Source organism: Drosophila ficusphila, unplaced genomic scaffold, assembly GCF_018152265.1.
Source record: "Drosophila ficusphila isolate 14025-0441.05 unplaced genomic scaffold, ASM1815226v1 contig_106, whole genome shotgun sequence".
Taxonomy (NCBI): domain Eukaryota; kingdom Metazoa; phylum Arthropoda; class Insecta; order Diptera; family Drosophilidae; genus Drosophila; species Drosophila ficusphila.
This window is the reverse complement of record NW_025063993.1, coordinates 10,203,774-10,218,794: the sequence shown is the minus strand read 5'-3', so window position 1 is coordinate 10,218,794 and position 15,021 is coordinate 10,203,774. Positions and strand designations below refer to the sequence as shown.

The following is a 15,021-nucleotide window of genomic DNA, read 5'->3' as shown; positions in this document are numbered from 1 at the left end:
TTTCCAAGGGCAACTCAAAACGATCTGTGGAAGCTGTCTTTTCAGAGATGGTGTTTACAATTTCCGGAATTTCCTTGCTGGATTCATCGGGATCTTCACTGCTTGATGGTGCAATTTCAATCAGGGCACGACCACTGGATCCAGTCGATGTGGTCAAGCTCTCCTCAGTGGTAACCTTGGATAGCTTCGGTTCGCCTGATTTGTCTTTGTCGGCATTTTCAAGTTCAAGTATGTCATTTCTAGTTTCTGATCCTTGTCTGGTTATCTTGCTGTCCAAGGCGGCAGCGTCGTCGGGCTTCATTGTGACATACTCCTTGAAGACATCGTTGGCTTCTTCTGAGTCGACGGATACCTCTTTCATTAAGGAAATATCCTTGGCATCAATGCCTATTTCGCCCTGGGCTTCTTCCTCCTGTGGTGTAACGCTTGCCGATCTTGTTGAGGTCTTGATAATAACATTGCGGCTGGACTCACCGATGTAAAAACTAGTGGTTTTTTCCGCGCCCTCTGATTTCTCCGTGTCGGCATCATCCACAGAAATCTCACTCGTTGGATCCAGGCTCTCGGTTATGTCCTCTGAAGCTGTGGTAGTTGTTGTAACAATGTCACGAAGTTGTGAACGGATCGAGAGCTCTGTGGAGGGCTCGTCCGTCTTTGAAATGTCCTCCGTGAATTCGAAGCTCCTCAGACTAATACTATCGGACTGCTCAGCTAGGGCAGCCAGGTTTTCGAAAGGTTCTGTGTGCTTTATGGGAGCACGCGGTTTTGGAACCGGGGCTGCGGCATCAAAACTAATATCAATAGGTATTTCTGGTTTCGGCATTGGGCCAGGAATGGTAGTGCTTTCAGTGCCTTCGGAGACTGGGGAGCTTGCTTTGAGTACTCGTGGTTTTGGTGTGGGTGTATCGTGGCTGGTGGTAGTGAATGCATTGGTTTCTACCGTCGGCTCAGTTTCGGTTTTGGTTTCTGATTCTATTGCAGTTGTGCTGGCCACAACTGCCGACGGTGGTACGGGAGTGGTATCGTTATCACTTGAGATTGGTAAATCGCCGCCTGTTTCTACAAAACAATAGGTGTGAAAACGAAAGCAATTTTAAAAGTGTTGTGAAAGTCGAGAACAAAAGATGAGGAGTAAACATGGTTACAGGATTGAAACATGAAAGAGAAACATAACGTGTAAATGCGAGAGAAAGGTTAATGCATTCGAGTACAAGGTTAGCATTGGATGGATAAGATTATAGAGATAGATAGGTAGTATAGGATAGCATGCACATTTCATATGAGTTAATATGAGTAAAAACTGAAATGAAAAAGTTTAAAATGCAATTAGAGCTCAACTTGATCAAATAAAAAGTTTATATTGGCCGCCTTTTTCGATTTGCCATCGCACTATAACAACATAAATCAAACTAAATACTGCACATACATCTAGCGTCAGTTTTTACGCTCTGATGGTAAACAGAAGGTAAGCGAATATAAAATCAAAGTTCGTTTTTAGGCGCTTTGCTCTTGCTTATGGTACCTGCGATGAAATCTTGAATATCGTTATCGGGCGTTATTTGGTTTTGAGCCATATCGGCCATAGTGTTGGTCGTGGGTGACACGCTGTCATCCCAGCTTAGTTTGGAAAAGTCGCCCTGTAAGGCACTGATCTCGTCCTCGGGCACTGCCATCTCAAAGACCTCATCGAACTTGGCGCTCACATCGTCCATGTCCGTGGATAGTTTCTCGATCTTCCGATCGATGCGCCTTGCTCGTGTCTCACTCTGGTCCTCGGCTCGATCTCGACTACTCTCTACTATTGGGGGTTCGGCTACGGATTCGAGTACAGGAACAGGTTCTGGATGGTTCATGACAACATGGCAGGGGAAATGGGAGCAAAAAGCAAACGGTACTAGAGAATGGTTATGGCCAACGGACTAAGTAACACTATGCAGTCTAGTATGCCTCGAGCTACAATCCTAACTTCTAGACTAGCGTAGGACTACCTCAAAGCTTGACTCTATATGTGGTATTGTTACCTTTTGCCGCCGATGTACTTGTGGCAGCAGCCTGGGAATTGGCTTGGGGCAGCTGCACCTGGGACTGCTGCTGTTGGAACTGAGTGGTAACTGTCGTTGTCATGGTGGTGGTCGTGTTCTGGGCATGCAAAGGTAAATGTATGTGCTCGTCGGTGAAGCTCATGTTGTCGTCAAACGACTTGCCCGACATAGATTCAATGGTGGGCGATTTGATAACATCGACGCCGCCGATATCGTCGCATGTAATGGCATAATTCTCACTTTCTGAGTTGTAATCCAGCTTGGCAATCTCATGGGCATTGGCCTGATGGCCTTGACTTTCAATGATCTCGACACTTTCTTCGAGCACGCGATCCACCAGAATATTGGCTTCCTCGCGAATGCGTGCAACAAGATCTTCGCCATCACCATCATTATCACCACCACCAACTTTAACATCACCTGGAAGACAATTGCACAGTTCATTGGTAGATAGAAATTGGACAGATTGAAACAGAGAAAAATCGAGAGAAAGGGCAAGCTTGGAAATTATGAGAAGCATGAGAAGCGAGAAGGATGTGCAAGTTTATGTGTGATAGCTGATGGCGGTGAGACTGTTTGGTGATGTGATCGAGATCTGTCGCACTGAGACGAAAGCTTATTTTAAACATAAATCCGTTTAAGTTAGACTATCAATGAGCTTTAATTGCATTGAGTAACAAATGAAATCAAATAATTAATTTTGCGTACTAATGAAGCGTTGTTGATTTCGAGCACTATGAAAAGCTGAAGTTAAATACCATAAAGTAAAACTTACCAATTTCTTGTGAGATCTTCACCGTGCTTAGACTGGGTAGGTCTACTTTTTTTTCCTGGAGGGTTTCTGCAATTGACAAAACTATTGTTAGAACAGTTTAACTTAGTTGAACAAAACACAAAAGTGACCTAAAACTACATTATGTTACTCTACAAACGAAATGATAATGCATGATTTACAGACAACTGATATAATAATAAACGAAAAGAATTCTAAATTAAATTTTTGTTAGCACCAAGTACAATTACGTAGATTTAAAATAGAGAGTGAATGTTAGTACAAGATTAAAAAATCTGTTAGTATGACACGGGCACAGAGGTTAGGCTAATGGGAGCGAGGCGAGTAGATTTAAGGCTTTTTGCTGCTTTGGTTGTGGAAAGAACTTTAACGAAAATGTTTGGTAATTGTTGGCTTTACTTACAAAATGCTTGAGTGTGTGTGTTGGGCTATTTTCGTATTTATGAACACTTATGAACTATTGTTGAGATTTATTTTGGCAACAGCTTGGGACCGACTCGAGTCGGATTGGATCAGGACCCGCTAAGAAGGCTAGTTGCCTCCTCTAGCGGCTGACTCGTCGGACTCAACATACTCAACGTCGGTATGGGCATCTCGGATTATGCCTTTTGTATGCAGCTTCTCGGCCTCGCTGTTGAAACTGCGACCACTCTTCTCGTGAACAACTGTGTAGCTCTCGTTTAACATATCATTCAGCTCCTTACTATTGCTGTTGGCCACTGGAATGGCTGGTGGTTCCAGTGCGTCCTCCGCATCCGACGGCAACTGCACATCCTCGATATCGGTATGTTGCTGATTAACTAAATCATCCTTAAGCGTACGGAAGTGAAGAGGTTGTGGCTTGGTTTTAGCGCAATACTTTTCACCCGTCGATGGCGGTGGAGCATCGGAAGCTTCAGAGATATCAGAAACATCATCGGTGGATACATCATCGGCATCAGATTCTTTGTCTGCATTTGAACCTTTAGCTTGTTGTTTCAGTTGCTCTACGCGCTTCACTCCTGGAGGTAAGCCGCACTCACTCAAGTCCATGTCTTCGACATCTGTAACCCCGTCCTCTTTGCCCTTAATAGCTTCAAGAAGTTTGTTCTTGCCTTTGCTCAGAGTGCGGGTCTTCAGCTTCTTGCGACGATTTGTACCGGCCACAAAGATCTCCTCGACATCGGTCACGGACTCGGCGTTAGATTGCACTTCCAGTCTCTTGTTCTGATGTTGTTTCAACAGTTCGTTGGACACGATCACTTCATTTTCGATGAGACTGGGTCCTCCCATCGCAGCACCTTCGGCAATCGAATGCAGGCTCCACTCATCAGCACAAGAATAGTCCTCGGAATCGGTGTGAATCATGTCCTTTAAGTGGTTATAAATGCCAAACTCATAGTTGCTGTCCATGGGCATCACATTGGTAATAGTGTCCCCGTACTTGTCCTCTTTTAGTTCAACCACTTCACGATGTGGAAGGGGCAGGGCTTCGTTAGCGACTACACGTGCTTCCGGTTCGGCGCAGGACGACGAAGTTTCTTCACAAAACATGTCCTCCACATCAGTAAGGCAGGTCCCGTCATCGCCAGTAGCCAGGATTATGGCGCGTGGTATAGGCTGCTCGTCCTCCTCTTCATTGTCAAAGCTATCTTCTGCCCCAGAGTCGTCAATGCCCTCAACATCAGTAAGGACCTCTTCGTTCTTTGAGGCCAACTGTAGGAAATTCTTCTGTCCCTGTATGGGCATGCTCGACTTGGAGTTTCGGCGCGGTTGGCCACTGGCACTGACAAAGGCCACATCGATGGGTGGAAAACTGGTCTCACTTACACTCTGACTCCAGGCTGCGGCCCCCTCTGGCTCGGACTCGCTGCCCGAGCAAGCTATCTGACATATCTCTTCGTGGCCACTCTCGGATACCTCCAAAACTTCATCTTCGGACATTCCCCGCACCCCAATGCCGGTGCAATCGGACATGGCCGACGCCAAATCACTGATGTCACTGATCACGGATACATCTTCGTACTGATCGGAGTCATCATTGTTCTTTTCGCCATCGGCTATATTGACCCGACCCTGATCGCCCATGGCATGATCAAGATCAACGCAAACCGACTTTTCGTAGCCATAACCCACTTCGGAATCGGTATCGTAATCCTCGCAATCAGTCAGATAGTCAGCCATTCCATTAAGGTTTTGTGCTTGCACGAAATCTCCAGCTTTTATCTCGCAGCTCTCCTTCGCATCGTTGTCGACCGCTTCCTGGTTCTGAAGTCCCTGCTGGAGAAACTCTCGCAGGGACAGCTTTAGTTCTGGGTAGGCTGTGCTCTTCTCGTCATCATCAGATTCGGTATCATAATCCTCCACATCCGTCACATCATTGTCGCCTGTATTTGTTTTTGGAATGGCTTTAGGCTTTAGGTTTGTGTTGCAAGAGTTTCGCCGGGAGCTTGGTTTTAAAACTTCTATCTGACTGTCGAAATCTTCGACATCGGTAACGCCTCCAGCCCCATTTCGCCCGTAGTCCATGTCATTGCTATCGGTATCATGAGATGACGAAGAGGAGGATAAATCGGAATGTGAGGAACGCCTGTCGGCGGTTACGGATATAGTTGGGAGTTTTTTGGACATTGTCTTGTTGATTGTTTGAAGGGTTTTTATTGGGTATATTATTGCTTAAGTTTGACGGCTTTAGTTATTCAAGTTTGCTATTTGTGGAGAACAAGTTAAAAATGGTTTGAGTAAAAGCAGATTAAATATAAGCATATCAATAAGAAAAGTTGCATTTGCTAACTAAGCCCTAAGTATGATGGGTATCGTAGCTATGCTAATCTTAACAATCAATGTGCAGTAGACTTAGGAAATATCTTCAATACTGTAGCCATATTTACCTCTTGAAGTGCTGCTCTTCTCGACCTCCACCTCAGCCTCCCGTTGACTCTCTCCGAAGGGCACTGGCATGGGCTGTGGAGGATCAAGGGCACCAGCACCGGATTGAACCACGCTACTGTGTTGGTACTGTTGATGTTGATGGTGGTGCTGTTGCTGGCGACGCAGGGTTTCCTCGATGAGGGCTAAGGGACTGCGGGTCGGCTTGGGCGATCCAGGGCTGGCGGCTAAAAGACGCTCCGGATCCCCAGAGCCGAACATGGGCAGAGCAACAGAGTCCGAGAGACTGGAGTCGGTGGTGTCGATAAAGCTTACATCGAACTCGTTGATGCACCTTTGTTGATCGCTACTTGTTGAGGGCGGTCGCACTGACATGATGGTGTGGTGTTCTACATCGAACTCAGGCTGCCGGTAGACAACCTCAAGCGGCTTATCGGGGCCGAAAGTCTTAGTGAATACCTCGCTGGTTAGCACCTTGCGACTGTTGCTGCCGCTACCGGAGGATGATGAGGTAGAACTTTTTGTACTATCGCTTGATTTAATGGAACGTATGGTTATCACCTCACAGTCGTCATCAACGAGCACGGTGCTAACAGCGCCGGTGGTTGCAGTTGGTTCGCGATGCACCCGCACAGTCGATGTCGACACGACAGCGCCCGCTGCCCGTCGAATGTTGGTCAAGTCCTTGTCCGTCTTGCGACTTACCGTGCTAACGGATCGCACACTACGCCGCGTACTGTTCGAAGAACCACTGGCACTGGTGGTGCCGCTTCCTGAGTTCGAACTCGTCTCGTTCATTGAGTCCTTCATCTTCTTTTGCAGCTTGGGCTCCATGGAGCTCTGCACACTTCTGGTTGAAATGGTGGACGAGGTGACGCTTCCCTCACTTGCTTTGCTAACCGTTCGCTTCAATGTTTTCTTATTGTCTACCTGAGGTCTCTTGTCGGTGTCATCACTCTTGCTAAGCTTTGCTGCAGTCCTTGCACTGGAAGACACGCTTATCGGAACTTTGGTGCGCTGTTGTATAGTGGCTGTGGTCTTCTTTTGAAGCTTGTTGTCGGTTTCTATGGAAGTTTTGTAGGCAAGTGTCTTGGCTGAATTAGCTGATTGTGTCCTCATGCTTTTGGTTGCTTGGCTCTTGGAGCCTATCACGTTTGTTAGTTTATTTTCTTTGGATGTTTCTCGTTTGTATAGGCGGTCGGTGCTTTTCAGGGACTCCTTGCTATCACTCTGTGAGCCTCTTTTGATCTGGGAACGGGGTTGTATTGGTTTCTTTTCAGCAAACATGTTACTTTGCTTTGCTATCTGAGATGTGGACTTTGTCAAGGCACTTTTTTTTAAATGTGTATTTTGAGAGCTCTTAAGTTGGGCCGGAGCTGGCGATTTTGGTGGTACTGGTGACTTTTGGGGTGCCAGTGAAAGATTGTGGCCAATGTCGCCATCGCCACTTAAGCCATATCGCATGCTGTGGGCCAGGGTGGGCTGCATATATCTGTGGGTAGCAGACGGTGTCGGGGTTTTCCTTTTCTCAATGTACTCTTGGCTACCGACTCTATCAGTCTTCTTTGAACTCTTCTCTGTAAGTTCTTTGGTAGATCGAGTGGCAGTAGTTTTAGTTTGTTTAAAAGTTGTCTTTTCCGACTTTATGGTCTTTGGTTTCGGGCTGAACGACCGAGTCGAGGCATTGTAGGGTATTTGCGTTACGTCCGTCTTAACTCTTGGCCTAGGGGTGGTGGAGCGACTACCATCGCCATGCGGGTGGCTCTCGTAGAAAATGGAACTTGATGCTGGGCTGGCAGACCTCTCGAAATGTAATTCACTTATAACACGACTCGTAGCGGACGCCGAACTGGTGGTGGTTGAAGTTGAGCTAGTGACAGAACGTCTGGACTCAGTTTTCTGTGGCGCTTTTGTTTTGTCCGTTGCTGTTGTCTTTCTAACTGGTGTTTGCCTTTTTGGGGTCGACCTAACTTTTGTTTGGGAAATAGATGGGGGCTTAACATCGACTTTGGATTTATCTTTGACCCCTACAGTTCTTTTGCTAACGGAAGTCTTAGTTGATGTTTTTACTTCACTCACAATTTTCCCTGACTCTTTCTTGGTTCCCTTTTGCTGTGTGGCCTTTACTATAGGTTTTCTAACGGGAGCTAACGACTTCTGTTCATTATCAAGCTCTACAAAGTAGGCTACTGGTCTAACTTCTTTTGTTTCTGACTCATTATCCTTTTGTGGACTCATTATCATTTTTTTAGATATATTAGGTTTAAGCTTTGCATTCTTAAGTGTTTCCTCCACTATTTGTTCTACTGATCGACCTTCAATCACGCATTGATCTTTAACAATAACCAAGTTTCTTGTATGTTGAACACTCTTAAGAGTTTCGTCCACAATTTTTTGGACTTCAGCATCACCAGCTCTTATGGTGTCCTCCACGATCTGTTGAACAGACCTATTTTCATCGCAATACGAAATAATATCAGACCTGTCCTCCGGGAGCTGTTGTTTTATTGGCATACTTTTGTTTGTTGTTGGGTCTTGAGTATAATCTTTTAAAGGCTTGCTAACTTGGCTCTCTACTGAATCTACAATGGTGCTTACAGATATTATGTTGGCTTGAATTGTTGTTGAACTTTCTTCTGCTTTAAAAGGCATAACTTCCCTAGGCCCTATATTTTCTTTTAAATGAGATTTAACAGGCTTGGCTTGGGGATTAGGAACTTCTTCCTCATCATCGCTCTCATCGTCCGAATACTGTAGGGGACTGGGTTTAACTGACTCAATTGTTGACTTGGGTTTGTCTAGCTCTGTTGGGATCTTATCGTCTTTGAGCTCGACCGACTTTGGTTTTTCATCAGGCTTAACGGGAGATTTATCCCCAATGGGATTGTCTTGGGGCTTTGAAATTCCAAACTCCTCATCACTTTCATCGTCAGAATACTGCGTTGGGGTTGGTTTCACTGACTCAGCTGGTGACTTGGGCTTGTCTTCTTGCTTGGTTGGGACCTGTTCGTCTTTTACGCTTGCAAACGGATCAAATGGTTTGCTGGCCTGGCTATCTACTGAATCTACAATGGTGCTTACAGATTTGATGTTGGTTTGAATTGTTGTTGAACTTTCTTCTGCTTTGAAAGAAATAACTTCCTTAGGCTTTGTATCTTCTTTGAGAGGAGATTTATCAGGAGCACCAGTGAAAGGAATTACTCCAACAGGCTTGTCGTGGGGCTTTGGAACTTCTTCCTCATTATCGCTCTCATCGTCCGAATACTGTAGGGGACTGGGTTTAACTGACTCAATTGTTGACTTGGGTTTGTGTGGCTCTGTTGGGATCTTATCGTCTTTGAGCTCGACCGACTTTGGTTTTTCATCAGGCTTAACGGGACATTTATCCCCAGCACTGATTGAAGGAGCTACCAAAGGAGCTGGCTGACTAATGGGATTGTCTTGGGGCTTTGAAATTCCAAACTCCTCATCACTTTCATCGTCAGAATACTGCGTTGGGGTTGGTTTCACTGACTCAGCTGGTGACTTGAGCTTGTCTTCTTGCTTGGTTGGGTCCTGTTCGGCTTTTATGCTTGCAAACGGATCAAATGGTTTGCTGGCCTGGCTATCTACTGAGTCTACAATGGTGCTTACAGATTTGATGTTGGTTTGAATTGTTGTTGAACTTTCTTCTGCTTTGAAAGAAATAACTTCCTTAGGCTTTGTATCTTCTTTGAGAGGAGATTTATCAGGAGCACCAGTGAAAGGAATTACTCCAACAGGCTTGTCGTGGGGCTTTGGAACTTCTTCCTCATTATCGCTCTCATCGTCCGAATACTGTAGGGGACTGGGTTTAACTGACTCAATTGTTGACTTGGGTTTGTCTAGCTCTGTTGGGATCTTATCGTCTTTGAGCTCGACCGACTTTGGTTTTTCATCAGGCTTAACGGGAGATTTATCCCCAGAACTGATTGAAGGAGCTACCAAAGGAGCTGGCTGACTAATGGGTTTGTCTTGGGGCTTTGAAATTCCAAACTCCTCATCACTTTCATCGTCAGAATACTGCGTTGGGGTTGGTTTCACTGACTCAGCTGGTGTCTTGGGCTTGTCTTCTTGCTTGGTTGGGATCTGTTCGTCTTTTAAGCTTGCAAACGGATCAAATGGTTTGCTGGCCTGGCTATCTACTGAATCTACAATGGTGCTTACAGATTTGATGTTGGTTTGAATTGTTGTTGAACTTTCTTCTGCTTTGAAAGAAATAACTTCCCTAGTCTTTGTATCTTCTTTGAGGGGAATTACTCCAACAGGCTTGTCTTGGGGCTTCGGAACTTCTTCCTCATCATCGCTCTCATCGTGCGAATACTGTAGGGGACTGGGTTTAGCTGACTCAATTGTTGACTTGGGTTTATCTAGCTCTGTTGGGATCTTATCGTCTTTGAGCTCGACCGACTTTGGTTTTTCATCAGGCTTAACGGGAGATTTATCCCCAGCACTGATTGAAGGAGCTACCAAAGGAGCTGGCTGACTAATAGGTTTGTCTTGGGGTTTTGAAATTCCAAACTCCTCATCACTTTCATCGTCAGAATACTGCGTTGGGGTTGGTTTCACTGACTCAGCTGGTGACTTGGGCTTGTCTTCTTGCTTGGTTGGGACCTGTTCGTCTTTTAAGCTTGCAAACGAATCAAATGGTTTGCTGGCCTGGCTATCTACTGAATCTACAATGGTGCTTACAGATTTGATGTTGGTTTGAATTGTGGTTGAACTTTCTTCTGCTTTGAAAGAAAAAACTTCCTTAGGCTTTGTATCTTCTTTGAGAGGAGATTTATCAGGAGCACCAGTGAAAGGAATTACTCCAACAGGCTTGTCTTGGGGCTTTGGAACTTCTTCCTCATCATCGCTCTCATCGTCCGAATACTGTAGGGGACTGGGTTTAACTGACTCAATTGTTGACTTGGGTTTGTCTGGCTCTGTTGGGATCTTATCGTCTTTGAGCTCGACCGACTTTGGTTTTTCATCAGGCTTAACGGGACATTTATCCCCAGCACTGATTGAAGGAGCTACCAAAGGAGCTGGCTGACTAATAGGTTTGTCTTGGGGCTTTGAAATTCCAAACTCCTCATCACTTTCATTGTCAGAATACTGCGTTGGGGTTGGTTTCACTGACTCAGCTGGTGACTTGAGCTTGTCTTCTTGCTTGGTTGGGTCCTGTTCGGCTTTTATGCTTGCAAACGGATCAAATGGTTTGCTGGCCTGGCTATCTACTGAGTCTACAATGGTGCTTACAGATTTGATGTTGGTTTGAATTGTTGTTGAACTTTCTTCTGCTTTGAAAGAAATAACTTCCTTAGGCTTTGTATCTTCTTTGAGAGGAGATTTATCAGGAGCACCAGTGAAAGGAATTACTCCAACAGGCTTGTCGTGGGGCTTTGGAACTTCTTCCTCATTATCGCTCTCATCGTCCGAATACTGTAGGGGACTGGGTTTAACTGACTCAATTGTTGACTTGGGTTTGTCTAGCTCTGTTGGGATCTTATCGTCTTTGAGCTCGACCGACTTTGGTTTTTCATCAGGCTTAACGGGAGATTTATCCCCAGCACTGATTGAAGGAGCTACCAAAGGAGCTGGCTGACTAATAGGTTTGTCTTGGGGTTTTGAAATTCCAAACTCCTCATCACTTTCATCGTCAGAATACTGCGTTGGGGTTGGTTTCACTGACTCAGCTGGTGACTTGGGCTTGTCTTCTTGCTTGGTTGGGACCTGTTCGTCTTTTAAGCTTGCAAACGAATCAAATGGTTTGCTGGCCTGGCTATCTACTGAATCTACAATGGTGCTTACAGATTTGATGTTGGTTTGAATTGTGGTTGAACTTTCTTCTGCTTTGAAAGAAAAAACTTCCTTAGGCTTTGTATCTTCTTTGAGAGGAGATTTATCAGGAGCACCAGTGAAAGGAATTACTCCAACAGGCTTGTCTTGGGGCTTTGGAACTTCTTCCTCATCATCGCTCTCATCGTCCGAATACTGTAGGGGACTAAGTTTAGCTGACTCAATTGCTGACTTGGGTTTATCTAGATCTGTTGGGATCTTATCGTCTTTGAGCTCGACCGACTTTGGTTTTTCATCAGGCTTAACGGGAGATTTATCCCCAGCACTGATTGAAGGAGCTACCAAAGGAGCTGGCTGACTAATAGGTTTGTCTTGGGGTTTTGAAATTCCAAACTCCTCATCACTTTCATCGTCAGAATACTGCGTTGGGGTTGGTTTCACTGACTCAGCTGGTGACTTGGGCTTGTCTTCTTGCTTGGTTGGGACCTGTTCGTCTTTTAAGCTTGCAAACGAATCAAATGGTTTGCTGGCCTGGCTATCTACTGAATCTACAATGGTGCTTACAGTTTTGATGTTGGTTTGAATTGTGGTTGAACTTTCTTCTGCTTTGAAAGAAAAAACTTCCTTAGGCTTTGTATCCTCTTTGAGAGGAGATTTATCAGGAGCACCAGTGAAAGGAATTACTCCAACAGGCTTGTCTTGGGGCTTCGGAACTTCTTCCTCATCATCGCTCTCATCGTCCGAGTACTGTAGGGGACTGGGCTTAACTGACTCAATTGTTGACTTGGGTTTATCTAGCTCTGTTGGGATCTTATCGTCTTTCAGCTCGACCGACTTTGGTTTTTCATCAGGCTTAACGGGAGATTTATCCCCAGCACTGATTGAAGGAGCTACCAAAGGAGCTGGCTGACTAATAGGTGTGTCTTGGGGCTTTGAAATTACAAACTCCTCATCACTTTCATCGTCCGAATACTGCGTTGGGGTTGGTTTCACTGACTCAGCTGGTGACTTGGGCTTGTCTTCTTGCTTGGTTGGGACCTGTTCGTCTTTTATGCTTGCAAACGGATCAAATGGTTTGCTGGCCTGGATATCTACTGAATCTACAATGGTGCTTACAGATTTGATGTTGGTTTGAATTGTTGTTGAACTTTCTTCTGCTTTGAAAGAAATAACTTCCCTAGGCTTTGTATCTTCTTTGAGAGGATATTTATCAGGAGCACCAGTGAAAGGAATTACTCCAACCGGCTTGTCTTGGGGCTTCGGAACTTCTTCCTCATCATCGCTCTCATCGTCCGAATACTGTAGGGGACTGGGTTTAACTGACTCAATTGTTGACTTGGGTTTGTCTAGCTCTGTTGGGATTTTATCGTCTTTGAGCTCGACCGACTTTGGTTTCTCATCAGGCTTAACGGGAGATTTATCCCCAGCACTGATTGAAGGAGCTACCAAAGGAGCTGGCTGACTAATAGGTTTGTCTTGGGGCTTTGAAATTCCAAACTCCTCATCACTTTCATCGTCAGAATACTGAGTTGGGCTAGGTTTTACTGACTCAGCTGGTGACTTGGGCTTGTCTTCTTGCTTGGCTGGGACCTGTTCGTCTTTTAAGCTTGCAAACGGATCAAATGGTTTGCTGGCCTGGCTATCTACTGCATCTACAATGGTGCTTACGGATTTGACTTTGGTTTGAATTGTTGTTGAACTTTCTTCTGCTTTGAAAGAAATAACTTCCCTAGGCTTTGTATCTTCTTTGAGAGGATATTTATCAGGAGCACCAGTGAAAGGAATTACACCAACAGGTTTGTCTTGGGGCTTTGGAACTTCTTCCTCATCATCGCTCTCATCGTCCGAATACTGTAGGGGACTGGGTTTAACTGACAAAATTGTTGACTTGGGTTTGTCTAGCTCTGTTGGGATCTTATCGTCTTTGAGCTCGACCAACTTTGGTTTTTCATCAGGCTTAACGGGAGATTTATCCCCAGCACTGATTGAAGGAGCTACCAAAGGAGCTGGCTGACTAATAGGTTTGTCTTGGGGCTTTGAAATTCCAAACTCCTCATCACTTTCATCGTCAGAATACTGCGTTGGGGTTGGTTTCACTGACTCAGCTGGTGACTTGAGCTTGTCTTCTTGCTTGGTTGGGTCCTGTTCGTCTTTTATGCTTGCAAACGGATCAAATGGTTTGCTGGCCTGGCTATCTACTGAATCTACAATGGTTACAGATTTGATGTTGGTTTGAATTGTTGTTGAACTTTCTTCTGCTTTGAAAGAAAAAACTTCCTTAGGCTTTGTATCCTCTTTGAGAGGAGATTTATCAGGAGCACCAGTGAAAGGAATTACTCCAACAGGCTTGTCTTGGGGCTTCGGTACTTCTTCCTCATCATCGCTCTCATCGTCCGAATACTGTAGGGGACTGGGCTTAACTGACTCAATTGTTGACTTGGGTTTATCTAGCTCTGTTGGGATCTTATCGTCTTTCAGCTCGACCGACTTTGGTTTTTCATCAGGCTTAACGGGAGATTTATCCCCAGCACTGATTGAAGGAGCTACCAAAGGAGCTGGCTGACTAATAGGTGTGTCTTGGGGCTTTGAAATTACAAACTCCTCATCACTTTCATCGTCAGAATACTGCGTTGGGCTAGGTTTCACTGACTCAGCTGGTGACTTGGGCTTGTCTTCTTGCTTGGCTGGGACCTGTTCGTCTTTTAAGCTTGCAAACGGATCAAATGGTTTGCTGGCCTGGCTATCTACTGAATCTACAATGGTGCTTACGGATTTGACTTTGGTTTGAATTGTTGTTGAACTTTCTTCTGCTTTGAAAGAAATAACTTCCCTAGGCTTTGTATCTTCTTTGAGAGGAGATTTATCAGGAGCACCAGTGAAAGGAATTACACCAACAGGCTTGTCTTGGGGCTTTGGAACTTCTTCCTCATCATCGCTCTCATCGTCCGAATACTGTAGGGGACTGGGTTTAACTGACTCAATTGTTGACTTGGGTTTGTCTAGCTCTGTTGGGATCTTATCGTCTTTGAGCTCGACCGACTTTGGTTTTTCATCAGGCTTAATGGGAGATTTATCCCCAGCACTGATTGAAGGAGCTACCAAAGGAGCTGGCTGACTAATAGGTTTGTCTTGGGGTTTTGAAATTCCAAACTCCTCATCACTTTCATCGTCCGAATACTGAGTTGGGCTAGGTTTCACTGACTCAGCTGGTGACTTGGGCTTGTCTTCTTGCTTGGTTGGGACCTGTTCGTCTTTTATGCTTGCAAACGGATCAAATGGTTTGCTGGCCTGGCTATCTACTGAATCTACAATGGTGCTTACAGATTTGATGTTGGTTTGAATTGTTGTTGAACTTTCTTCTGCTTTGAAAGAAATAACTTCCCTAGGCTTTGTGTCTTCTTTGAGAGAAGATTTATCAGGAGCACCAGTGAAAGGAATTACACGAACAGGCTTGTCTTGGGGCTTTGGAACTTCTTCCTCATCATCGCTCTCATCGTCCGAATACTGTAGGGGACT

At 45.1% G+C, this 15,021-nt stretch overlaps 2 protein-coding genes across 5 annotated transcripts in view; both read right to left on the bottom strand.

Moving 5' to 3' along the window:
- The window catches only part of LOC108096302 (ankyrin-2), a 64,618-nt gene that overhangs the window by 5,098 nt on the left and 44,499 nt on the right, over window positions 1-15,021 (bottom strand). Inside the window, 4 exon segments of the mRNA XM_043207340.1 lie at window positions 1-1,059; window positions 1,523-1,840; window positions 2,022-2,462; window positions 2,818-2,883. Of these exon segments, the coding sequence (XP_043063275.1) occupies window positions 1-1,059; window positions 1,523-1,840; window positions 2,022-2,462; window positions 2,818-2,883 (1,884 nt within the window).
- Window positions 1-15,021, bottom strand: part of LOC108086977 (microtubule-associated protein futsch-like) — a 40,809-nt gene that overhangs the window by 4,246 nt on the left and 21,542 nt on the right. The window contains exons 1-4 of one of the 4 annotated variants that reach the window (XR_006245297.1): window positions 5,706-5,797; window positions 3,239-5,522; window positions 2,818-2,883; window positions 976-1,059 (exon numbers count right to left, since the gene is read on the bottom strand). Coding sequence is in view for 1 of the 4 variants with exons in the window: in XM_043207338.1 (XP_043063273.1) it covers window positions 5,506-5,522; window positions 5,706-10,610 (4,922 nt within the window). In the remaining 3 variants the exon portion in view is untranslated. Of the gene's footprint in view, window positions 1-975; window positions 1,060-2,411; window positions 2,463-2,817; window positions 2,884-3,238; window positions 5,523-5,705; window positions 10,611-15,021 lie in introns of those variants that run through there. The other 3 variants (XR_006245296.1, XR_006245298.1, XM_043207338.1) reach the window with 3 other exon arrangements.